General features: G+C 43.1%; 1 protein-coding gene across 4 annotated transcripts in view; it reads left to right on the forward strand.

Moving 5' to 3' along the window:
• Positions 1 to 26,701, forward strand: part of CPS1 (carbamoyl-phosphate synthase 1) — a 234,065-nt gene that overhangs the window by 4,111 nt on the left and 203,253 nt on the right. For 2 of the 4 annotated variants that reach the window (XR_006179624.1, XM_042874765.1), the window contains exons 2-5: positions 20,163 to 20,277; positions 24,022 to 24,166; positions 25,258 to 25,347; positions 26,046 to 26,102. Coding sequence is in view for 2 of the 4 variants with exons in the window: in XM_042874765.1 (XP_042730699.1) it covers positions 20,163 to 20,277; positions 24,022 to 24,166; positions 25,258 to 25,347; positions 26,046 to 26,102 (407 nt within the window). In the remaining 2 variants the exon portion in view is untranslated. Of the gene's footprint in view, positions 1 to 375; positions 493 to 20,162; positions 20,278 to 24,021; positions 24,167 to 25,257; positions 25,348 to 26,045; positions 26,103 to 26,701 lie in introns of all 4 variants that reach the window. The other 2 variants (XR_006179623.1, XM_042874766.1) reach the window with 2 other exon arrangements.

The raw sequence follows: 26,701 nt of genomic DNA on the forward strand, positions 1-26,701 counted from the left end.
TCACTGCCCGGCATGCAGGATCAGAGCTTTCTGTGTGCTGGAGAGTTTCTTGTTCTGCTGTTTCTTATATATTTTGCTACGTTTTTGTTTTCAAAGTTTGTTTTCTTTCTAAAGATAATTTGTGAAGGATTGAAAATATTTTGCCAACTTCTTATGCCACTTGAAACCAAGGGCTGGTTTCCTTGCTAAGTTCCCAACCTCATGGCTTCCAACCTCACGTGCCAGTTTTCTTTCTTGTGACTCCTCTTATGGTGCAGATGAGTGGAACAGAAATGCATTGCTTGTAGTGTAGGTGTACATGTAATACCGGAGCTGGTTCTCCTCTTGGATTCTGGTCTGCAATTGACACCTTCAAAATTTCTGCATCCTTTCCAGGGCATTTTCAAAACAGCAAGCAAACAAGGAGAAACCTGATGTACATGGAGGGACTCTTCCCAAAGTAGGCCCTTGGATTCAGGGAGCAGCAGCCTGCAGATCATTGACACTTAAACTGTAAGTGCTTCTGCAGATTTTCACTTGTTCACTTGACTACTTTGGTTGATACTGTTTCTATTTTGAATAACCGAAGATACAGTAACACGGTTCTTTGCTGGCAGGCCCGAGCCAGAAGTGGAAGTTAAAAAAAATGGGAAGCAGGTGTTATTTCACTTTGTTAAAGGTAATGCTGTGCCCAAGCCACGAAGGTCATGAGGTTCTGTTGTGAGCCTTAGTGCTGGATGAATTTTGAACCCATTAGGCGACTGGCAGGATGGATGAAATTGTTGTTAGAGACAGTTCCTAGAGAACTCTGTGGCTAATGTTTCAAAATGGCTGCGATCCTAACTGAAGGAAGTTGCGTGAGACAGAGTTTTAATGCATCTCTAGCTGCATTTTGTGGAACCCTTGCCCTGGAAAGGGCAGAAGTAGCTGCAGAAAACAATCTGAGGGTTGAGCTACAGGTATATTCATAGTTAATGCTGGTGCTTAAACACAGTGCTCCATGTTGCTTCCAAAATCTTCCTCTTCTGTGGACTTTGGCTGTTGAAACAGCAGGAGCTTCAGACTTTTCTGCCTCATCTACGCAAGTGTTGAATCTTCTGCCTGTGATATTTCAGTGTGTCTGTTGAGGGAAGCTCATAGTGAGATGGTTATGGTAAGCACTAGAAGTAGGCTTGTTTGGAACATACCCTTGTTGCTGTTCTACTTGCCTAATCACACAGGTAATTGTGTTAGGATCAGAGCTCTGACAAAAAGTGCATTTTGCCAAGATGAGGTGGTGTTCTAAGAGTGAGGGGAGGAGCAGGGCTCGAACAAAGCCAGGAACCTGGATGGAGAGACTTGAAGCTTCGTGCACATCAGCGGAGTTGAGAACTTAGGTCTTTTCCAAGGTCCTGCTGGGTCTGCCTTGAGACCAATTACTTCTGCTGATGCTGGAAATCAGACCCGTGCTGCCCAAATCCACCTTGCAGTTTCTTCAGAGCACACTCTTGAGGGTGCTGCAGCTGCATGGGGATTGTGGAGAAGGGGATGAGAGGGAGAATTATGTTGTCTGGAAAGGTTAAATGTGATTTCTAGAGTGCACAGCTGGCTGTCTCCCTGTCTGGAACAGGAAAGAGGTAGCACGTGTGTAAAGCACTCTTTTGCAGTTGCTAATGACACTGCCATCCATGCTGCCTATCAGCTGATCTGGACTTTGCCCTGTATCATTTCTTAGTAGTATGTGCTTAGTTCAGATGGTGCTTTCTGTTCCTGCAGCTTCTTGCTGCTCAGAGCAAACTGTGTAAGGCTCAGACAGCAGCAAATTGTAGCACGGTTCCCCTTGGGCTTTCTGCACTGCTTGGAAGAGCTTAGCAGAGCTTTTTCACAAAGTTATCTCTTGATAAGCTTCCTCACTGTGGACAGTACTTAGCTTTGGTGGATTTTTTTGGGCTCGTGCAACCGTGCCTGAAACCTTCAGTGCTGGTCCCACTCCCACATCTGCTGGGGCTTTGTGTCCTCTTTACAGGTGTGCAATAAAAGCTGCTGCCTGGAAGCACATACTCTCCCTTAGCTAACTGGTCTTCATGAGGAAAAGCCTCTGTCTGGGGTTTTCTCTAAGGAAAATGCTAGTGTAAAGGCTTGTGTTGATGGGGGAGAATGGTAGTAGAACCATCATGTAGACAAAGTGTCTCCCAGCTCCATGGAGCACAGTGAGTGTTACAGTTAATTCCCCTGCTCTTTAAATTTCCATGCTATTACAAAGATGCTAGCTGAATAGGCAGAAATGGAGTTCTTGGGTTAAACTTCTGAAAACTTACTTCAGAGCATCAGTTATTTTTTCAAACCTCATTGGTCTCCTCTCTAAGAAATGCTTCATGGATGTTCAGAATCACGTTCCCTTTCCCCTTCCCAGCTAAATGACATTATAGAATCTGTATAGCAGGAGTTTGCTGTCCTCTTTAAAGAGAGAGAGCCATCGTCAGGCAAGTAGACCTGGCCCAGTGGCATATCCATCTGCAAGTCAAAGCACGTGCTTCAGCTCGTGGTCGTGTGTGCGGTGTGTGAAGCTTTTAATCCTCCTCACCCCCTGAGTAACCACAGGAAGAGGACAAAAAAGTAGCAGTAAGAGGACAAAAAAACCACAGACCAATGAAAGAAAACCCTCTGTTTTGCACATCCTTCCTATCTGGAGCACCGGGCGTGAAACAACAACAAAAATGCTGATTGATCAGCGATGCTGTGTATGAGGTGAGAGGCCAAGGCCATGTTAAGTAATACCTATGAAATATTAGCTTCCCCTCCCGCCAAAGTCAGGAACATCCAGCACTGCACGAAAGGGTGCTAAAGGGTAAAAAGAAAAACAAACCTGAACCTTTCCAAAAAGTCACTGTAAGTATTCCAAAGGGAGAATTAATTCATTCCGCTTTTGAAGTTTGGGAGGAAACTTTGTGGGGAATTTTCCTACCTTCTGATACGACATCTGTTGTAGTAAAAACCTGTTATTAGCACAGTATCTCCTGCTTAGGACAGGTCAGGTTGAATAAGGCTGTGAGATGATGCTTTTCACAAGTACACTAGGTATTAGCCCATCAACTAGTTGCTGAGACTGATCACACACTCCACTGTTCCATTGGACCTGCTTTTTTCCTGAGCCTAACTGTAGGCTCGGCCCATTGATACGCTCTGGAGCTTTTGGTTTTGTTACTGTTTGTTATTTTTACTTACAGGTGGTGATATAACTGTCCCCCGCTGTCCTACCAGTTGCAGTCACCATGATTGAATTTTGCAGTGCCTAGCTGTGAGGACCTGTTGTTCCAGGCTATGTCTGTCTATAACATATTATTCTGTTGTGTTGCTTATCTCATCTGATGGATGTTTCCTGACTTTGCTGTTGGATGCCTTACTCATAGATCTGATGCCACAGATTTCAGGGTCTGCGATGGGTCTGGCCAACGTCCTCTGCAGATACCTACTGTGTGGTTGGATCCAGTGGTTCTCCCATATCAAAATTTATTTGTAAATGCTGTGGTTTCATTGAAGTTACATCTGACTGGGGAAAAAACAAGTACTGTGACAGAGCAAAAAGACAAAAGTGTCCAGTGGACACAAGGTGTGCTTGTGTTCATGCACATTTATGCACATACATAGGTGTGTGTGCATGAATTAGAAGCTCAGGGACTATTTGTGTTGCAGCCTTCGTTCTAGATAGAAATCTATGTATTTGTAGTCTAGTCAAGGGCAAGGCAGTTTTGTTTTCTTTTGTTATAGCAAGCACTGGGGTGTGATCATCTATCACATATTCAGCCATGATTGTGCTGCCACAGAAGGAAGCAAACATAGTGAGAATCATCCTCAGCGAATGTAGCTGATCTTGCACTGTAAGGTCAGGCTATTTTTAAGCTGTGTAGAGGATGCGTAGCATGGGAGAGACTGTTTGTGTAGCCCTTCTGATTTGCTTTTATTTCCTAAAGCCACTTTGGCTCTTGTGGCTACACTCAGTTTTAGCCAAGTAAGGGTTTTCTGAAGTTGGCCTTTTGGGATCATGTCAGTCTCTCTCAGGATACAGCACGGGGTTTTCTCTATTTTCTCCAAGTCAGCTGATCTAAGAGGAGCTGCTAATCCCAGTGGCAATGGAATTCGACCCATTTTTCAAGACTTTGATTCTTTTTCTTTCGCTGAAGATAAGAGCCTTATCTTTGTTAAGTTTGGGTGAAGCACAGACTCCGTATTTCAGACAGCAGATCAGCACGCCCTGAGCTGCTCAAGCCTGAAAGAAGTTTAATCTCCTTGAAAATGGATTTTCTCTAACCTGGGAATAGATAGAACAGTCTTCTCATCAGGCCTTATATAAACCTTACTGGCCAGAAGGCGGTCTTGGTCACAGCTTATACACAACGTTTGGAAAAGTAGGGAGGTGCCACAGTGGGCAGAGTTAACAAGAAATTTGTCCCCCACCCCTTTTCTTTTTAAAGACTGTCTTTGATGTGACCTTGGTTTGAGATTTTCAATTATTTTGTTACAATATTTTTTCCTTTTACAAAAGCAGAAGTCTTAATATTGTTTCAAGTGCCATATGGGGTGTTAAAGGAGACAATTGCAGGGCAAAAGTTCTCATTTATTTCTGAAGTGAAATTTGCTTTCTGGTTTCTGTTTTGAAAACAAAAAATGTAAGGAAAAACTTCATTTACAAGGTGAGAATTACATTTCAGAGAATGATAGCATGGTTTGGGTTGGAAGGGACATTAAGGGCATCTAGTTCCAACCCCCTGCTATAGGCAGGGACACCTCCCGCTAGACCAGGTTGCTCACAGCCCCATCCAGCCTGGCCTTGGATGCTTGCAGGGAAGGGGAGCATCCACAGCCTCACAGGGCAACCTGTTCTGGTGTCTCACCACCCCCCCCCCCCCCCCAGTAAAGAACTTCTTCCAAATACTTGCTTTAAAACATTTATCTAGTATCATTTCATAATGTCTAGTCTAAACAATTTCTCTCTTTATTTTCTTTAAATAGAGTTGCACAGAAGTTCAAATAACTGCTTGCAGTTTTACTTTAAGACTAGATTTTGGACAACTCTGTTTAAAGCCGTTGTTTTGTTTGTTTGAATTCCTGAACAAAAAGTGCTGTTCAATCAGATCTAGAAAGAAGTTTCAAGTTACGAGTTATTGCTTTGCATCCACAAATACAAATGTCCCCATGTTTTCTTCAGACTGAGGCATTTGTTAGGCGAAGACACGCAAGGGAAACAGGCTGAATTCTGCACTGTATCCCCATCCATTACCAGCTGGAGGTTTGTGCATCTTATTGAAAGGATAATTACACATTGTGATTCCATTAATGGAAGTTGTCTCAAGACTCAGAGCTGTAAGTTCTCTTTCAGCAAGGCATTCACGTTTTTCTCTGTGAGGACTGCAGGACTGGGACTTAGGAACAAGATTTCTTTATGCTCTTATACCCTGATTTCGCACTCTTTCTCATACTGAGCATCCCTTCTGCATTATACAGTCATGCTTCAGCAGCATGCTTTCTGCCATTTCTAGTGCCAGGTGTAGTCAGCAGAAGTGGGCAGTCACAATCTGTCCATGCAGGAAGAAGCAGCAAGTAGGAAAGAACATGGAAACAAGGGGAAAAGGTGTAAAGATGTGCGTTGATTGTGCTGCTTTTCAAGCAAAGCTGTGCAAGCCACTTAGAGCTGTCTGCAGGATCTTTGCTTTGGTGCCTTTGGAAGCAGGCAAACTGCTCTTGTATTCTCTCAATATTTAGCTGTCTTTGGCTAGTAAACACAGAGAATGAAACATAAATGAGTGTGAAGATGTAAAAAGGCAAAGGAAAATTAAACATCTCATCATCCAACTGGTCTGATGTGAACTTGCTGTCATTATGATGGCTGAGAGATTCTTCCAGGTGTTCTCCCTAACAGTGATTTCTCAACCACGTTATTCAGTTGCTATTTTGTTGTTGTTGTTCTACAGGAAGGCCTTCCTCAGTGGCACTCAGAACTGGAAATTACAGATTTTCTCAAACTCTGCTGGATAAAATGGTCAGCATAAGGAAATTACAGAGTAGCCTTGTGGATGAGTATAGAATATACTTAATGCCAGTCCTAGGTTTTCTGAGCTATTGTCAAACCCATTCCTGCTTTACTGAAACTGGAATAGTGTGATGAAAGTTTTCCCAAATGTGTTCAGGTCAATGGTAGAATAACATGTAAAATGAAGGTCAGTGGTCAGCAATGTTTGACTTTTTGAATTACTGTCAACCTCTCCATATCTGAGTAATCGAGCAAGTGGATTTTTAATGAGCTTTATTTGGCTTCTCAGTAAGACAAGTGAAGGCGGTGGTTATTAGTTTTCAAACTGCACGAAGGCACTCTGAAACAACTAAAGATCGTGCAGACTTGATTTTTGTGTCATGTTTACACGAAACGTGACTGAGACTCAAAGGGAAGAGAGATTGCTACAGACAGACTTGGATCTTTTCATTTTCATTCATGTGCAGCTTTCCTCTGTCAGAGCGCTAGTTCTCAGGAGCTGTCAGGTTCCAGGTGTTGCACAACAGATTAACCATTCCCCAAAATTGGGATGCACTAACCTGCGTGTATTTGCTGCTAGCTTTCATGAACTTTCCCACTCATGTCTCTGGATGTGCAGCATGATTCGTGTGATGGGAATTCCCAAGTGCAGGATAATGCCAGGCTTGCCTTTGAAGCAGCTGTGCATGCAGCAGACCTGCTGTTTCCACAAGCCTGGCAAAGCTTCAATTCACAATCATTTGAAATGTCACTTCTTTTATTTATCTCCTGTGCTGAAGACAATAGCATATCCTGAAATTCTTTATCACATCTACAAACCGCTTTTGCTTCTTATTTGAGGGCTGAAGTTCTCTAATAATGAGCTGATATTGTTTGGCTGGACTTCAGGATAAAGGAAGAATGGTAGGATGTACAATTAGGTGAGTCAATAAGGATGAATCAGAATGCAGCACCCAGATCTGAACACTGTCTTTTGATCTACCATGAACTTTTCCTATTAAAATATAAAACGTAGCTTTCCTCAGACCTCCTTTTAAAATAGGCAGAACTATGGTGGTGGGGGGAAAGCCAAAAGATGAGGTGCGTACTTGATTCTCACTCCCTTCAGCTTATCTCAGATGAACATCAGTCTTAATTTTAAAATTCTTGCCTTGTGTTACTTTGCATCGCAGTCAAAATGTTTTTTAAGTATTGTGGATTTTGCTTGAAATGCTTCATTTGATTTGAGATTGGCTCAAAGCACCAGATCTGCAAGTGTAACTGAGCATACTTTCTCTCCTGCAGCAATCCAAGAGGAACAGGTGATGGGAATGCAGGGATGCTGTTAGTTCATTTGCACACAAGACAATTCTACTTTATTCCTCCTCTGTCTGTACCAAAAATAGTAAGTGATGTTCTCTGAGGTGAACTGATTTAATAGAGCTGTTAGCAGTATGCTGTGGACAGAAATTGTTACCTACCTTAAACTTACTGTTACATTCATAGTGCTTATCTTGTTTGATAAACTGATTAGAAGATCATAAAATCATCTTAGATTGCCTTGGTTTGGAACAGGCATGTAGAGATCATCCCGTTCCAACCCTCCTGCCACAGGCTGGTTGCTACCCACCAGATCAGGCTGCCCTGGGCCCCAGCCAACCCGGCCTCGAGCATTTCCAGGGATGAGCACTCCCGAGCCCTTCTCTGCAGGGCTGCTCACAAGGAGTTCTTCTCCCAGTCTGTGCATGTACCTGGCATCGTCCTGACCCAAGTGCATCGCCTTGCACTTGGCCTTACTGAACCTCCTTAGGTTCGTGTAGGCCCACTTCTCAAGCCTGCCAGGTCCCTCTGCATAGCATCCCTTCCTTCTGTCATATCAGCTCAGCTTGCTGCCATCAGCAAGCTTGCTGATGGGGTACTCGATCCCACTTATCCTTGGTAAAGATGATGAAGAGGTTTGGGAAATCTTAGTATAGTTCACATGCTTTTGGTGCTTCCTCTAAGTTCCTTGAGAAACAAGTGACTTCCTCTTGGAATGGAAGGCAGCATTTCTGAGTTACTTTGAAGATTCTTCTGCTGGCTGAGGGAATAAGGAGTGGAGTGTGTTTGTCTGTTTCCCTGTGGCAATGGAGAATTTCATTCTTGCTGGCACCATCAACTACTTTGCTTTTCCACTCGATTTTTTTGGAGCATGTTTTATTCAGAGCAAGGCAGAAGTGGTGGTCAGAAGTGAGATACAGCCTGCCAGATGGCAGGACTGATTTCCAAAGATGTCTGAAGGGCACTTGGAAAAAACTTACCTTTCGTATCAGCTGTGAGGAGAGTCCAAGCAATTCCTCTGGACTGCTTATTATACTGGTCCCAGTCCAGGGAGATTTATGCTACTGAAGCTCAGCTGAGTTGAAGAGCAGTTACTTGAGACTTTAACTGGCATGGATCTTGGCCAGCATGCCCACAAATTGGCTCTATTTCTTGCCTTTCAATTGAGAAAAGAACTAGTCATGTGTTTTGTTGTTTTTCTTTTTTACAGAGAAATTGAAAATGACAGTCATTTTCCTGCAGTGACTTTAAAAGTTGACAGGGGTGTATAGATTGGTTAATGGAATCTGCAAAGGCAGCTGAATAATGCTAAGATTAGGTGGAGAGAATGTGATAGTTGTAACAGGCAGTCCTGATAATCTCTGCATTTTATTTTATTTTTTACCTTTTGTCATGGGTTTGAGAAGGAGCGCAAAATTCAGAACTTGCTGAAATCGTCCTATCTCCATTTTCAGAATTGTAGTCCAAATGTGTCCTTTCAGCATGAAGAATTGTTAAGAATTTCCATGTATTTGGAGAATTTTCTGTGAGCTCTTCTTGAGGAAAGCACTAAGCTGTCCCTGCAGGTAAACAGGAGTGCTGTTTAGGGAGCAGTGGGAGCTGTGCAGAGGTGTATTGCTGCTTTCCTGCTCCTGGGTTTACTCGCAGGCACTACAATGATGTGGTCAAGATCACATCACTTGGGCTGCTGCGAGGCTTGGGTATGCTTGTCTTCTGTGAAGCAGAGGAGTTGGAAATGGCTAGCATTGGTACTCAAGGTCTGAGTGTTACCTCTGCATTGAGTTTGCACATAGAGTTGTGACCGTGAGCTGCGCATGGGACAAAACAGTGCTGAAGACAGAGCACGTGATGTCCTGCCATGGCCGTGAGTGAAATCATGCAGGGCAAGCAAGTCCAGCTTTCCTTTGTCCACATCTGCTTCTATGATCCCAGATCTAATTTGATCTGCTGTCCTACAGCTACTACACTGCGAAATTACAGCTTTGCAGCATATATTCCCCTCCCACGGAGGGGTGTTTAGTCTTGTCAGGTGAGCAGTTCTCCCCCTTTCCTTTAACAGTCACGTGCTGCTCTCCAGGAAGTGAATGCATCCAGCATGGAAGTTCTGCAAGTCCTGCCTATAGTAGAGCTTTTCAGCTATGATGAGTGGCTTCAGGAGCTCCAGCTTTGGCGTGCCAATCCAGGAGCACCTGAGTTGGACCTCAAGTGCTCTCTGAGCACTTCTTTTCTGAAAATGAAGTGGTTTGTTGTAAGCCTTTGAAAAATGCAGGCACTTAGCTTTCTCTGAATATCCGAGCCCTGGGGATTCACAAAGCCACAGACCACTGATTTTGTTTGATTTTACGGTACAGTGGTGCTGTATGATGAATTTCATTTGTAAACAGAGAAAGCTCTTCATTTTGATGAGCTCTTCCCTCTCCTTGCCTTGTTCCCTGTCTGTGTAGGATATAGTACAAATGAATTTGAAACAAAATGCTGTCTGCCTTTTTCTAAATATTTATGCTGAAGGTTAGGAGGCATAACTTGCATGTACTTCTTTATTTCCCTTTACTTCTCTTGTCTGAGTGATCATCTGCCTTCATGGCTTTACATTCCCAGTTCCTCTGGTATGTATCCTTCTTCCAGAGTGCCTGCCCTAGCTTAATTTCCTGAAGGGACTTCACAGCTCCCACTGCTTTCTAAGCTACACTCCTTGTTACCTGCAGGGATAGCTTAGTGCTTTCCTCAGGAGGAACTCAAAGAAAGTTCTCCAAATACATGGAAATTCTTAACAATTCTTAATGCTGAAAGGACACATGTGGATGACAATGCAAATAATGTACAGACAGGCAGGTTTTTAAGTGTGGTTGCATTTCCATGGAACCGTTGGTCTCTGTGTTTCTTTCTTCATTCTTCTGTGCTTGGTTTCTTTTTCCTCACTGATTTCACCATTTCTTATTGACTCTACCTCTACTGAAGGTATTTATTTGTTAAACACAGCACATATTTAATATCTGTCCAAACCACTGAAGGCTTGTTTGTATGTGGTCAGGCTTTTTGCAAATGAGGCTTCTGTTGTGAACACCCATTGCGTTTGCAGGCCTTAGAGTCAGATCAAAAGTATCTCCTTTCTGTCTTTTCTATGTGTCCGTAGCTGGATCTATCTGCCTCTTTGTGCAGCCACATTAAAATACATGTGGTGAAAGGATAGAGTTAGGAATTAGCAGCAAGGGTAGATAAATTAGCACTGAGGATTGATTCTTTTCAAATACATGTATATCTGGGACACAAAGGGACATGGCTGCTGTTGGTAGAGGTAGCTGGAGTGCAGAATTTGCCATAATGGAAGTTTTGTGGCAGTATAAAGACAACGTAATGTGAGTAGTGACTCCGGGAGAAAACTGGCTTCTGAATTGCATGTGTGAATGCATTTGTATGCATTTGTATATTAAGATGACCTTTCTAGTACAAGGAGTGGATCTCTGCAGTGCATTCACTTACAATTTGCTTACTTTGTCTTTTGTACGTCCCCTCTCTGACGTATCTCCAAGCTGGAGCAGTACCAGCTAGATTCAAACAGGGAGAGGAGTAGCTACCAACAATACTTTTCCCAGTTTCTTGTACTTTTTTTTTTCACTCTCTTTCAAGCTTTGTCTATGAGTCAGAATGATTATTGGGTATCTTCCTATAAGAAGAATGATTATGCCTTTCCCCTAAACCACCCTCTAGTTACTGGGGAACAAAGCTGACCTGCTTCTCTCAACTCTGTACACTTGTAAAGCTCTTGCTACCGTGAAGTTCTCTGTACCCAGCGTGTCTTCCATGCTCTCTCTGTCCACCTTTCTTTCCATTGTTGGCTTCAGGCCTTCCCTGTACCTTTCTAAGCCAGGTCTCCAATTAGCTCTTATCACAGAGGGCACCCCTGCTCTTGTCCCCTTTTTTATTATGGGCATTATGATTCAACTTGGTGCTGTAATGAGCTGTGCAGAAGTACTTGCACGTGGTACTGCCCTCAGCTCAGACTAATGTCAAACTACTGGATACCAAGGAATCCTAGTTGTTTCTGTCAGTAATTGGGAAAAAAAAAAAAAAAGGTTGCCTAAATCCTGTCAAGTAGTATATGTCCAGGAAATAGGTGACAGTTACAAAGATCTGTAGCTGGGTAGGAGATGGCATATGGAACATTTTGTCTTATTTCTGCTGTTGTCCATTGAAATTTTGCTAAAGGATGCTTTTCCTTTTGCAGCAGTTTATTTTTCTTATTGACGTCCTTTCCATTTCCCTGGGAAGGGCTGGCACTTTGAGTGCTGTGCTTAATGTGTTCTATGCTGTGTTCTGCAAGCACAGAATAGAAAGTCTGCAGCTTTCTGCTCAATTTAGTCCTCCCATTTTTCATCTTCTAATATGGGAATAAATTTCACAGTTACAGGCTGTCCCTCTTGCTATCAGGTGGATCCCAGTTCGTACGTTGGAGAGTACTGGAAAGCACACTGAACAGAGAGACTCTTAATTTGCACAGATCACATGCTGTTAGGAGAAGAAGCAGTGCAGTTCTTTGTCACTTACTGAAAGTATTTGTTTCAGTGAGGACTGTTTTCCTTGCTGTAGGTACAGTTTCTCAGCAAGCTCTGATGTCTTCTAGTAAGTAAAGCTAGCATCTGGCCTGTGGTGCAACCCCTATGCATTGCTCAGGGACCAACCTGAAGACAAGTGTTGCAAGGGTTCCTAAGCAAGCACCCCTTCAAGGAGGGGCAAGGAGAAAGGTGGGGCTGCACCAGAGACTTTTAATGGCAGAATACATGGGAGGGTGTAGGGCAGTGCTGTACAGTCAGTCCAGCTCACCTGCTGCACGTCCTCTTCTTCTGTTATCTGCAAGAGTGTATCGCCTATGCCATATCTTGAAGAAACACATACAAGTGGATTTTTGCTTTGACTTGTTGTTTTTTTTTTTAAACTCAACTATCAAGATGACAAGAATTTTGACAGCTTGCAAAGTGGTGAAGACTTTGAAAGGCAGACCGGAGTTTTGCAAAGTGTCTGCTGGTCACTGGAGTTCCTGGAGGAGTGGTACCAGGTTGTTGAGCGTCAAGGTAACAGTAACTGCTAGCAGGGAGCTACTGTGGTCTAAGAGATGTTTTGGCGTGCCTAGAGATAGCTTGCTGTAGATAACAGGGTTTACCTAGGCATGTCAAACTGGTCTGACTGAGATTTGTCTGAACCTGAAGCAAGGGGTTTGCTTGGCTAAACAGTTTTCTTAGATAAGAAAACACTTTTTGTATAGTCTGGAATTGTAGAGTAAATTGCACCAGAAGGTGGAAGTTCAAGGTTTCGGTTAAATATTATATGGCATTTTCTCTACAAACACCCCACCTTTCTATAGGATTGATAGCTAGCAGAGCAGCACTTTCAGTCCAGTCAGCATGAATCAACTAGATATTTAAAAAGAAACATCACTTGAAGTGTGACTTGAGGCACTATTGGGTCCACGTAGCACCCATTTTCAATGTATTGAAAACAAACTGGCTCTGCATTTAATCAGAGATGTAGATGGTTCTTTGTGAATATATTACTGCATCACCCCTTCATCTTATGGACTTGAACCCTTGGTTCACTGCCCCAACTTTCTTCCATTCTTTGTGTACAGAAGTTGCATTTGGCCAGCCTTACTAGAGCAACTGGGACAGATGAAGCACAGCACGGTGGTGAGCTGGGACTTGGTGTGTGAATTCTGTAGCACTGGAGGGGTTTTGGTATCAGGTACTTCACATGGTTTTCCATGTCAAGTGTCGTCGCTTTTTGGGGCTCGTGCATGATGGTCTTTGTGTAACATCAGTGCAATTAAATTAGCAACCCGAGGAGGAATGTTTCAGTGGGTGCTGGGAAAAGCTATGAGGCATTTGGGCTGTGGCCACTGATTTCCAAGAAAAATAAACACTTCTTTGGGCTCCTGCAAAAGACATGTTGCTTCTTTAAAACTGGAAGCAGAGGAAAGAAAAACCAATGAGGAAAGAAGCATCCCAGTTCTTATTGCTTCTTCCAACACGTGAGTTTTCAGTTCAGGTTTGTCTGACTTGCACTTAAAGGCAGAGGCTGTGTTGTGACTGGTGTGCTTGCTGGTGGACCTGTCTTTCCCTCCCTGAAAGTGCACAGCAGGCGAGAACTGCTACCTTGTTCACTGTCTTATAGCACAGTGCAATAATCTTCCTCCCACCAGATTTATTCAGGCTCTGCAATCAGGTCATTTCTGCTGTACTATTTAGAGTGGTTATAGCTGTCTGCCACAGTAAAAGCATCTTCTGCTGATAAACCTTTGTAGGCCGTGCTTAGGATTGCTGGTTCAGACTTTGATGAGATACCCTCTTTCTTGACATATTCCAGGATAATTCTGGTAGGCATCTCTGCATCCCATGTATTTTTACTCTGATGGATTAACATCTGAAGTTTGGAGTTGACATCTGAAGTGACAAATTGATGTGTTAGGTACATGTATTGTCGCTCATTCATAGTCTGCGGGGTGGCAGACCTAAAAGGTTGTATCTCATGATACTGAGGCATCTGATTAAGAAGTTTCATGCCCGTGGAAAACTGCTGCCCAACTCTGATGGAGTTACAGTACCAGCTGTTCTAGCATTTACCTAATTTCTATGCTCGCCAGTTATCTTGACAAGGAAAGTGAATATATATTTAATAAACAAATGCCATGTGAAACTGTTTCATAAACTGCCATGAAAACATGTGAGCCACTTTAACCTCAGTGCCAGCAATAGCAAATATATACCCCAGAAGGGTGAGAAAGAAGTGGGCTCACTTTCAGGGTGTACGGCAGGACCTGTTGAGGGCAGTCAGAACGGACTGTGCACTGCAAGTCTTGGGCCTGGTGGAGATTTTGTATCTGCACAGTGACTAGCTGTGATGTTAGCCAGCCAGCAGTGCCTTTCTGATATATAGTGCTTGACATATTCTGCCTTGTCACTGACTCTGGGGAAAGCTGTTTGTATACTGGACTCTGTAATTTAGGTTTAATACCTATGGTAGTTAGTTAGCAGCTAGAGTGGATGCTTGAATTCTTGAAAAGCAATAAGGCTGATACCTTGGTTAACTTAGGAACCTGTGACTCTTAAATTGAGATCTCAGCTCGTATTTCTAACATCACATTTGCCAGGGGCCACACCTGCAGAATCTGGAATAGAAAAACTTGAACCTTTCCTGTCTTGGGGCTTTTCTTTAAGGCAGTGACAAGCTCATACATCTCTCTTTTTATGGGACATAGAGAAGTAGAAGTCAAACAGCGTCCAATGCACATATGTAAGCAGTAAAGCAGCAGGCCCATGGGAGAATTTGAGGGTAAGTGGTTCTAAAAGGATTACTTAGCTTTGCCTATGAGTGTGGTAGTTGACTGTAATTGTGACACAAGTGACCAAGAAGGTCTGGGTTTGGTGTTGCAGCCGTCATTAACTATAATGGATATTTGTAGGAAGGCTGCAGAAACTGTGAAATGCAGGGTAATTAAGGTGTGTGGGCTAATGGCAGCATAGGTAATGATCCCATTCCTGCATCACTGTAGACTTAAATGAGTGTTTGGTTGCTTTTGATTGCTTTTTCTCAGTGGGCTATTTTAGGGAATATAATCAAATACAATGAAAACATATTTCTGATCTATGTATGAGCTAAGTATTAGAGAGCATAAGGGAGAGTGGTAGTTTTGGGAGAATGCCTAATAATTATTCTCCCAAGTCTGATTTCTGTCCATTTAAACTCATCATATGTGAGGAAATGTGGTTGCATATGAGCAGCCTGAAAGATGGGGACTGGAAGGTGCATATTCCCCTACTCTGCACCCCATCCTTAAGTTCTGCGGGAGACATAGAGCATCCAAGGCTAAAAGGGGGCACAGGGAGCAGATCTGAGACCCACAGGGCTCTCCATAAGGGTGCTTAGCATCGCTGCTTTTGGCATAGTTGTGCTTCTTTGCAGCTCAGGAATGGGCAAACTGTAGCTCGAAGCTCATATCATTTAATGCTCATCTGAGGCCAATGTAGTTATATGGGGATGTAAAGAGTTGTATGAGCAATAAATAGGTGGCTTGTAACAGCATAGCTGGCTCTGTAAGGAGAGGATTGGGAGAACTATTAAAAAGAAAAAAAACCCAACAAACAAACACCAGAAGCAAGCTAAAAATACAGTTAGAAATGAGAAGAGAATTTTTGAACACTGGCTTTAGAAATTATTGCGGATGACTGTGAAGAGACTCCTCAAATCCATTTTGAGGCAGCTGGAAAATAACTGAGAAAGTGAATGTTTGGGGAGCAGAGAGACAGGTAAGGAGGTGAAAGATCAGTCACAAGTCACTCTGTCCCTCTCCTTTTGGAAGTGAAAGGGGCCTTATTCTCTGCAGATGGGAGGAGTTACTGCAGGGTGGGAAACAGAGAAGCTCCTTTCCTCTGGTGCTTCATGACTTCCACCAGCTGCCTTGTCTCTTTCGGTTCTTCCTCCTCCATTTTTTATCAAGGGCAAATATTTGTGGCATTGTTGTGAGCACCTTTAAGAAATGCTAAAGAGTTCGAGTAGTAGGAGCTGTGACTTCTTCATTTCTTTTTTTATTCCTGCCTTCCTGCTTTTCCCAGTTCTAGCCATAAGCAAATGCGATAACAATGTATGTGTTCAAACAAACAAACAAAAAAGGCTGGCAAAGGAAGACTTCACAGTTGCAGTGCCCAGATGGCACAGTACTCACAAGAAGACATTTTTCTAGCAATGAGAAGAGACTTCCTTTGTTGCTGGTTATTTGGCATAGATGCAGCACAGTCCTGGCACAAGCTTTTTGCAGCACAAGAGATGTGTTGGCTTTGGGCTTTTTCTGCCTTTCTTATACTTTGGCTGTTAGCAGCCAGGCTGATGAGTGTGCCAGGAAGTGTGCCAGAGTGGAATCATGGCTTGCCTTGGAGGGGAGACATTTTACCATCTTCCTACCACTGGGAAATAAACTGGCCTATGCTGAAAGTGAATCCCAGCTGTCTCTGCCATGCACACAACCTGTCCTGTATGCTGGGTGTACTCGTAGCCCTGCTGCAGCACAGCATTCAGGTTAGTATGGCCTTGCCAAGAGAAGCTGAAGGGTCTTTTTGGAGAGGAAAAACCTGATTTCCTCAACTGGTTTCTCTGTGAGGCAAGTATGAAGCAATATTACCTGTTTACTGTTAGGTGTACAAGGGTTAAGGAAATCATTCTTTACAAAGCAAGTTGTACTGCTGATCTTTTGGAATTTGGCAGATCTTCATCATCTGTTCTGTAGAGAAGAAGGGCTGCTGGAGCAGGAGATCCAGCAGGAATTAAATTCATCCAGTTTTATACACTTTTTTTTTTTTTCCTCAATTGCTACTATGCTTTTTCTTCATGTGTGAAGTGCTTAGTGAAGTGGGATCTGAACTAGTTAGCTCTTCAAGCTCCTTTGATAAGATTAACAAGTTGCTGTGATGCTTTGGCAACAACATCACCCTTTCTGTTAGCCACCTCCATCCTTGTCAAAGCTCTTCTGGAGCTCTGAAGCCTCTCTGGAGGACAAGGAGCTCTGCTAAGCTAAAGCCACTGGTGTGTGGGGAGGAAATAAAAGGACCTCATGGCAGTTCTGGGATATTTATTTCTTTTTTTTTTTTCCTTACAAACAAAAATCTCTCCAGCTAGTCCCCAGTTGAGCCAATTGGCCTTTTTTATAGCCTCTAAATCACTTTTCACATTAGAAACAAAACTGAAAAGACAAGTAGGCTGGCAGCTGAGGGATGTGGTAACACCTCTGCTGGAAATGTAAGTAAGAGTAATTGCTTCAAGAATGCTCATCAAACAAACCAACCTCTTAATTAAGAGCAATAAATCAAGGAGAGGAGGAAAGCATCTGAACAGCTATCCATTCTGTAGCTGAACTTGCGGCAGGTTATGGTTGCTCAGGGACATCCCACTGCATTACTTGAACACCATGCAGGGGCTCTAATAGCACAACAGGGCTTCTATTGGACAGAAGTGATTTCTTTGCTGGCTCAGTGTGTAGAAGAACAGATCTGTTGTGGTGCAGAAGGACTTGCAGGCTCCTGTTAATTACCATGGTGAGGGTGAGCCTCAAAGGTCACCGTCACTGCACTGGATTCTGGAGCTAGGTGGATTTGAATTTTTCTGGTCATTCCACCATCTTGGACTCTGGAGGAGTCCTCTGGAGCATCCTGGAGGATCCTACCAGGCTGTTTGCAGTTCTGGCTGTGACCCAAGTGCTGACCCCAGCTTGCCTCAGCAAATGGTAGGGCTTGCTTGAACTGGGATTGATATTTGGATGGACCTGCAATATGTGGGCTGTGAAGAGGGGCGATCCAGAGATCCATCTCCTGAAACCTAGACTGAATGAAACTGGTTCCTGCAGTCAGCCTGCCGTGTCGGTAACGGGGGTTGGATTTTGGGAAGGGTAGAGGTCCTGTCCAACACTCAGCCAGCCCTAGGCACCCAGGTGACCTCTCTGCTTTATAAACCCTTAATGGTATGGAAGCTTGCTGTTGTGAGAGGCTTTCTAGGAGATCAGGGGGCTGACCAAACAGTGGTATTTATTTGGGCTAAATCTATATCCACAAAAACTGTATCAATAGCTGTGGGAGGACTGTGGTGTTGCTGACTATCCTATCCAATCATGTGAGAAGGCTCAGAAAGTGATGGCTGAGCCTTTTGAGAATGACTGGATGCTTGACATTAATGAGGAAAAAATGCAAGGCTAAAACCATCCCAGATGCACGGAATTCAATTACTTGGCAGCACGGTTTGATTTTTAGTGCATTCTGGAGTACATTAGTAATTGATTTGTGCAGTATTTATAACTGCAGAGGAGCTCCAGATGAATGTTTGCCATGATTGTTACAAAATGTTCGATGCTGGGAATGAAATTTCTCCTTGCTGCGACTGTCCAGCTGATGTGCTGTTAATGGAAAGTAGTTCTCCTGCTCCTTTCTGCAGCACATTGATCTTGATTCTTCTTTTAAAAAAAATATCTCAGTATGAGGAATCCTTATGTCTGGAAAACAAACAACCACACCAACCAAAAGTAAGTTAAAAAACAAACAGACACAAAACAAGTCAAGCACAAACACGCATGTATGCACAAACCAGTATGAAGATAAGCCATGGTAAGCCATGTTTGGATGGACAAACTTCACACAACTGTGGCTCGGCCCAGTGCTTTTGGTTTATACGCTGCTCTCTGTATGTGTTACAGAAGTGAAAGCTTCTTGGTGTCCAAAAGATTTCCTAATGTTTTTAATCCCTGACATTCATTAGCAAACTGTTTCCAGGTGTGCTTACTCTGTTTCTTCTCCTGCGTGTCAGCGGGGACCTGAAGGAATCTCCCAACCAATCTATCTTGGGTGGTTCAACCTTTTGGCTTAGCTGGGCTGCATTGTTTGAAGAGCAATTGTCTCGGGCCACGTATATGTAGGGTGCTCCAAAAGTAATGCCTCTTATCTATTTTCATGCAAACTACAACAGCTGCAGTGAGCAGTGTTGATACTGTAAATTCTCAGCATCTACCTCTGAGATCATGGGCCAACATTGTAAAACAGGAGGCATTACTTTCAGAGCAGCCCTTGTAAAATACAGGATATGGTTAATGGGAGGTAGATAACAAAACTTATTTTAACTGTTAATATTTTTATTAAAACATTAAAAAAAGAGAGCAACAAAACCGTAAAACTAACAGCCCCATTTTTATGAAGCTAATGCATCAGTCTGGTTTAATGGAAGTAGCTGCAGTTCTCAGTGAGTTCTCAAGGTGTTTGTCAGAGATTTTTAATGAAGTTTTACTCTTCTTGCACCTCATCCTTGAAACTAATTGTTGACAAATGTGTGTACTGCCTAAAAGTGGTGATGTGAGTAAGGCGGGATTAGGAAGCGAGCGTTATTTTTCTCAGGTAACGGAGAGCTTGTAAAGGTCTGGTTGAGAGACTTGATCATGTTTGTCTTTTAGCTGAATGTCTGATTGCAACTCTAAACATTTCCTTTTAAAATTCACAGCTAATTCATTTATGACATCTGAAAACAGAATTACAAATATACCAAAAATTGGTGATTTTTTTTTCAGCCGTCTTGAAAGCTGTCCTGAAATTCCTTTATCAAAACACAAAGCAAGGCTGCATGTTTTTGCTGTTCACAGGACTGTGTTTAATCAGTGGATCAAAATCTTTGCCATAACTTCAGTTAGCACTGCAATGCTCAGGTCTGCTGAAGATTCTTGGAAAGAACTGTTGTTTTATTTAGGTTTTGTGTCAGATATGTACCTCTTGGAGGACAGTTTTTGCTTACCCATGAAGTAACTGAAATCACAAGTGTCTGATGTGAATTCCCCTGCAGCAGAATGGATTTGTGTGTTGAATTTGGTCTTCTGACCTGAGTCCGTCTAAGCACATACTATTTTTTAGCAGCTTAGCTGTACAGAACAGAGCAGCAACAGAAGGTAAGCACCTGTCAAAGTTCACGGCTGGATACTCAGTGTACTCAGCAACAAGCCTTGAGCAAACATTGAGGAGAGAGGCAACTGTTTTCCTATGGAGTTATGGTATCGTGGTGGAAGAAATGAACAAAATGATGTGGAAGGAGCCACAGTGATCCCATGGTAACAGGAGCACACATTTTGCTCGTGTTGAGGTTTGCTAGCTTCCTTGCCTTCTTGAGGAGCTCAGTGTACCCTAACTGTTAGGAAGAAAAAGAACAACAGGAGCCTAGTAAAAGAGATGATACCTTGACAGCTGGGAATGGGAGAGAGGCAGAAACAGGTACAGCACGAGGCATGAAAGGCAGGTGTCCTGGGTGTTAAGTGTGTAATCATCAAGCATTTTCCTCCTGTATTTGAGTGTCTTCATGTGCTGTTCTCTAGGTGCAGACAGCGAACTTGGTGCTGGAAGATGGAACGAAGATGAAAGGCTATTCTTTTGGCTACCCATCCTCCACAGCAGGGGAAGTCGTATTCAACACTGGTATTTCTGGGTAAGGTAAAAGCAAAGGAGGTAAAAGGAAGATAACTGGTTTGTAAGCATGAAAGGGGTAGTTTTTGTGGCTGTTTTTCTAGGAGTACAGAGAGGGTACAAGTTAACAACATGACTTCAGGCAGTCTTCTTGCACTTCAATGTCTGATAAAGCTGACTGACAGTGAGGTATGCAGACTTCTGCTTGCCTTCCCGTAGAAATGCAGCCACTGCCAAGTCAGAGCACACTGAAACAGGACAGTAAGATTCTTGGTTTAATGAATCTTTGTTCTGCCTCCAGTGTCCAGATTAAATGTAGAGATCTGAAGCATCTACAGCCTGCTGGGTAATGGAACTTGGCTTCTAAGTGCAAAATTCTTAAATCCCAAGGTTCCCAAGTTGCAGTTTCTTATGAGAACCACTGTTTTTGATGCACGATGTCTCATACCACAGTTAAGGATGTATATGAACTCTGTGCTCTTTCCAGGTAAAGGAGAGAATCAGGTTTATTCCTAACCCAACTTGACTTTGTGTCCTCTTGGGTGCTAGAAGCCAATAGTTGCTAGCTTAGGATGGCAACCAAATACTGCAAGTGCTTTCATTGAATTGTTTGACTAAAGGAAATTAGCCCAGAGGACTGAGGCTTTTGATTAGGAAGGGGAGGTATCCCTGGGCAGGTAAGGCAACTCTGAGGCTGCCAGTGCTTGAGCCTTCTTGGTAGTTGTCCATAGCTGTGTTTGTCTGCAGCCTTCCATAATAGTATTTGCCCAGCTGCCTTGCTTTCTCCAAATTCTGCTCTCCCTTGGAGAAAACAATACTCACAAGATGAGTTTTTAAATGGTCTCATTGGTGAGAATGTTAAATTGCAGCGGAGGGAAATCTGTTTGCAAAGTTTTGCATTAGGAGGCAATTATTTAAGTATTTTGACAGCACTAATTACTTGCTGTGTTAATATACCTGCCAACAAACAACTGTTTAATATAGATCAGAATGATGGAGGGCACCAGAATTCTCTTCTCTGTGATGGATTATGGGCAATAAATCTTGTCACATCACAGAAGTCAAGGAGGACCTGATGGATTAATTTCTTCTCTGCATGTTACTGTGGCAGCAGAAGCTGTGTTTGCTCATTTTCTAGTGATTTGGGAAGGAAGCCTGTGAAAAGAGAGATCTCTTCTGGGCAGGGGAGCATATGGCAATGGAGAGAACATAGAAAATATCAAGTTGTGTCTTCAGAGCACTCTCTTGAAATGTGAGCTTGATTAACGTACAGACGAAGAGGATAAGATCTTGCAGCGCTGGTGCAGATCGTAAGAGCGACAGGGTTTGCTGCCAGTCGTGGCACTGCTTTTTGGTAAAAGAAATCTCTGTCTCTCGTGCTCCAGAGCACTGAGATCAATGCCTTCATATCCAATGGAACCCATCAGATGCAGCCCGTGGTGGTTTTCATGGACACGGTAGCACTTTACGTATGCGTGCCTTTCAGGTCTGAAGTAGCTACAGCTGGCAAAAATGTCACATTACTCCAGAATAGAGAGCAGGGAGCCCTGATTTAGAGGAGAAGTGTTGAATTTTCATTAGAGAAGCATGAAGATGAACTTTGCAGAAGTGTTTGCTCAAATAAAAAAAATCCTTGTGTTGCTGCCATCTGTTTGGATTAGAGGGAAAAAAGGAAGAGGAGATTTTGCAATTAAGAGAGAAGAATTACAGGCCATAAAATGTTACTGTGCTTGAATCAGCTCAGTAAATGCATTTGCCTCCAGTATGCCTGCATGTGTCTCATGTGATATTCTAGTGAAAGAAGTGATTGATGGGAATTGACTGAAATCAGGCAGAGATGTGGGCAGGCACAGCGAGGGTTGGACTTTGCAGCATCTTTGGAGCTCCTGATCCCATCTGCTCCTCTCTGCTCCACGAGGCACTGTGCCTGCTTAAGGGGCATTTTGTCTTACTGCAGAGCTGTGCCTTCGTACCCCAGCTAACCCCACTGGCTCTCTGTCCTTATCTGCTGATTACAAATAATGTGTAAATGTTAATTGTGTTGGCTTTGTCAGCAACAAGGAGTCTTTTGGAAGCATAGCCAATTGACTTAGAAGGAGAGAGAGAGAGACTAAATGTGCAGATGCCATGTACTTAGTGCAGTTCTGTGATCACACTGCACTTTGTGTGGTTGTTTACCTGCAGCAGGAAGCGTGGATATGAACAGCAGGAGAACTACCTGGAAATTCTTCATAGCCATTGTTCATTCAACGTGTCATTTCTCAGTGCTGGCTGGTATGCTGGGTTGTCTGTATCTGCCTGCAACCATTCTGGGTTTTGTGAAGTTTCCCTGTGTTTGACAATTAATCTGCTGGCAGATTAATTCAGCATTCCAGAAAAATGTCTCTTGTGACTTCCTGGTATCTGGTAGATGGTGGGAGTTACCAATTGTGTATTGTTCTAAAAAATGATGACAGTAATAAATTATATTTTCTATAGAGCGGATTCATCCTGAAATGTCTTGATGTATTTAGCTAAATTTTCCTACGGCTACCTTCATTTGTTGCTAAATTACAGCTACTTCTGTGTTGAAAGACAGATTGTTGCAACAGTATGCTAGTTGATAAAGGAGAGGGAGAAGGGTTGGGCATTGCTTTGAAGCTGCAGAATCAGGAGCATGGGTAAGGAGATCATATTTACCCTGTTCTCCTTTTTGGGGTTGAGACAGAATTTACTGCCCCATCACATCCGGAGCTGGTACAGCAGTTGATGGAAAGATCTTAGGTATGATCCTCCTTTAAATTCCAAACATCTTAAGATTCAGTCCTGCTTTGCAGGAAGATGCTCTGCCTCACTTTTAAATCTGTTCTTACTGAGAAGAGTGTTCCGGAACAAAGCTGCTGTCTCTGAGGCTTCTGCCTGTGGCTAAAGATGGGGACATGCTTTGGGGCTCTGTGACCTGCATGGACTACTGAGTTCTAAAGCATTGTCTTCAAACTGCCTTCCTTAGCAGAAGCACCTATGAATGTTGTCAGGTGAAATATGGAGTGTCCTGTGAGTGGGAACCTGGAGATGGCCTGAAAGAGGTGCTTGGCCTCTGTGCTGGGAGAAACTGCAGCAGCAGTACCGTGGCAGTTTGCAGACAGGGCAAGTAGGGGAGAAGAACCCAGAGAACTAGTGAGGAATCAGAATGATGTTTTGTAGCTGCTTCCATGGGCCCAGAGAATGTAAATAGGTGTAGATTTGTCTACCTGTTCCCTTGTACAGAGGGCGGTTACAGCCCTAGACATTTGAAGAACTGTACAAGAAGACTGGAGAAAGAATCAAGGCTAGGGAAATGGCTGTGTTGTCAGCTGGATTTTCTGTTTGAGCCTTCTATTGGCACTGAGAGGGGCAACATGGAAGCACATGGAAGGAGGTGACGATGATAAAGTGCTGGCCACGTGGGTTACCCAGGGAATGACAAGCCCCAGCTGTTGTTTGTGGGTCAAATGAAATGTTGAGTCATAAAGAGTCCTGAGTTTGCTACTAACTCCAGGGCTTTTATTCAATGAAACACAAGAAACACAAAAGCCTTTCTTCGTTCTTTGTGTCAGATGTTTAACCACAGATAGCAAAGATGGGACATATTCACTGATTTGCTTTTTTTTGCCCAGGGAATAATACACATGACATAATTACTGTTCTTGTTCTTTGAACTATGAGAATTTAGACCTGTCTTCTTCCCACTGGCTCTTTTGTTCTCTCAACTCCAGACCAATGTGCTTTTTCTCCTATTACTTCTTCACCTAGATACACTGAAGCCTTGACAGACCCCAGCTACAAAGGGCAGATTCTTACACTGGCTAATCCCATCGTTGGGAATGGTGGAGTGCCTGACACGACTGCCCTGGATGAAATAGGCCTCAGGAGGTTTCTGGAGTCTGATGGAATCAAGGTAATGGTGGCAGAGCAAGAGCTGATCAAAGGGTGGTGCTAGCAGCCTGAGTGTGTGTGAATGCCTGTGCACATGTGCAAGGATTCACTGGCACCCTAATGTCAGTTGAAAGAAATCAATGATACTTGACCTTTTTCTTTCTTCTACTGGATATTCTCTTCTAGAGATATGGTGGCAAAAGGTAATCTGCGTTGACTTCTGTACAAGGCCACCTGCTGTCTGAAAGTGGTGTTTCCCCTCAGTGATATGCATGGCACAGTTTCTGTGAACTGCTTTCCTGGATGACTTCTTTTTTTTCTCTCCACATTCACTTCTGATTCACATTTATCTGTGTTTGCCCAGGCCTGGTTGCCACAGAGAGAACAAATGCCAGAGAATGAGAAGTTTCTGTGTGCAGTGGCTGTTTTTCTCTATGCCTGTACAATCACAAACAGGGAAAGTGGCAGCTATGTGAGGAAGGCTGTACTTACAAGTGCAGGAGCTGGTATTTACTCTTTAGTGACAGGGCACATTGGCTAGCAGCAGGTCTGTGTCCATGCAGTTGTGGCAGTGCTGAAAAATCAAATAAAACCATGTAATTGCAGAACCAGTGAAATGCTTCATCTGTCCTGAGGTGAAATGACTCCTTTATAAGCTATCCAGCTCCACTGGAAAGTGGAGTTGACATTTGAAATGAAATGTCACTAAAAAGTGAAATGTTTTCTTAAACAAAAAATGGATCGAAGTAAAACATTTTGTCTTACATTTCCATTTTCTTTCTAACAAGAATGGCTTTCTCAATTCAGTACAATTTATACTATTGGTTATCTGGAAGCATAATCTGAGTCTCCTAAGTAAAATGGCCCAGCTACACTCATCAGAGCAAACTGCTGATGTCTTTACTCTTTGTCTGGTACCTGTTCTATGCACTCCCACTGTGAAGAATTAGGTTTTGCTGTCTTACTGTTCTGCAAGATCAGTCACATCAGATCTGGCTGGCGTTATGTCTTAATTGTGGTGTGCTTTGCAGTGGATGAATAGTGAAAGCCGTGAATGTACAGGGTTGTGCAGAACGATCCTTCAGTACAAAGTGACATTTCTTCTCTCTGCAGGTTTCAGGTTTGCTGGTGCTGGATTACAGCAATGAGTACAGTCACTGGCAGGCTGCGAGGAGTCTAGGAGAGTGGTTGCAGGAAGAAAAGGTAAGAGATCCATGGATAACTACATTCGGAGACCAGACCTGTGTGTCTGGGAACAAAGGAGAGAACATGCAGCGTTGAGCTGGTAGTCATTTATCTCCTCAGATGTTTTCACTGCTCTGCACTAGGCTTGTTCAGCGTTCCTTGGTTCCCTGACCTTTCATCCATTTCTCTTTGTTATGGTGCTGTATTTCCAACATCTTCACAGACAAATTGTTAATTAAATTGGGATGTTTGGTTCTTCTTAAAAACAATTCATGTTAGATTATATTCCAGTCTGTCACTGAATGTTTCTACAGCGCTTCTCTGAGTGGTTGCCTAGTGGAAACCTCAGAAGATGTTAGCTGCTGGAAGCCCTCACACTTGAAGCTGTAGGAGTCAGCTTATAACAGCAGGGAGGATTGGGTGCTCAGGAAGAAGGCAAAATGTGGCTCAGAAATTAGACCAATATTTGCCACGTAAGCTTTTGCTGAGTGCTTTTTAGTGCAGAAGCTAGAAGATTTGAACAACTAAGTTTTTTATAGTTGGGAATGGGGAGGAAAAGTGAAGAGCTGAAAGTGAGGTAGCCTTGGTAAGTGAGCTGCTAAGAGCCAGAGCTCTTTTTCCAAGGGACATTCTTCTTGGCAAAGTGGTCTGGCTGTTGTCTTCATCTATCTTAGCTGCTTCATCTCAAACTTGTATCTCTTTTGTGATTTCTTCAGGTGCCTGCTCTGTATGGGATTGATACCAGAATGCTGTCTAAACTAATTCGTGACAAGGTATGATCCACTTCCCTCAATCCAGTTACATTGATCTTGCCATTACTGGGACATTTTTCTAACAGTGCCGCAAACCTGAAGTAGCAATGCTAGCACTTGTTTGCCTTAGCTTCAAATGGTGCTCAGGTTCCGACGCTCTTCCAAAGGCTCTGGGTTTCCTGTTACATGTAGGTGTGCTCCAGCACAAGTTGATGTAGTGATAGTATCAACTACCTGTTCCCTCAGATAACAACAGAGATGGCAACAATCCTGTGACATTTTGTGCAAATTTGTTGGTAGACGTCCATGGCTTTTGTTCTTCAAGACTTCAGAAATGCCTGCGTTGTCCAAACCTGGTTTCCTAATTCAGGCTGATTTTCTTTGGCTGAAACCTATGATTATTTTTAACATTCATTACTTTTCTCTGGTTTCTGGGAGCTGACAGTAGAAAGACATAAGCAGGATTATGTTAGCAAATGGAAGTTCGTGTTAAGGTACGTTTCACATCTACTCAAACAGTGATCAAAGCCTTTCTGAACGAAAATTGTTGTGTGTGTCTTGGAGGCTTTTCTTTTGTAATGGGTTATTTGAAGCTGCTCTTTTCTTAAGGTGACAAGTCT

This window comes from Lagopus leucura, unplaced genomic scaffold (genome assembly GCF_019238085.1).
Source record: "Lagopus leucura isolate 7727_CA_CO unplaced genomic scaffold, USGS_WTPT01 Super-Scaffold_100012, whole genome shotgun sequence".
Classification (NCBI taxonomy): domain Eukaryota; kingdom Metazoa; phylum Chordata; class Aves; order Galliformes; family Phasianidae; genus Lagopus; species Lagopus leucura.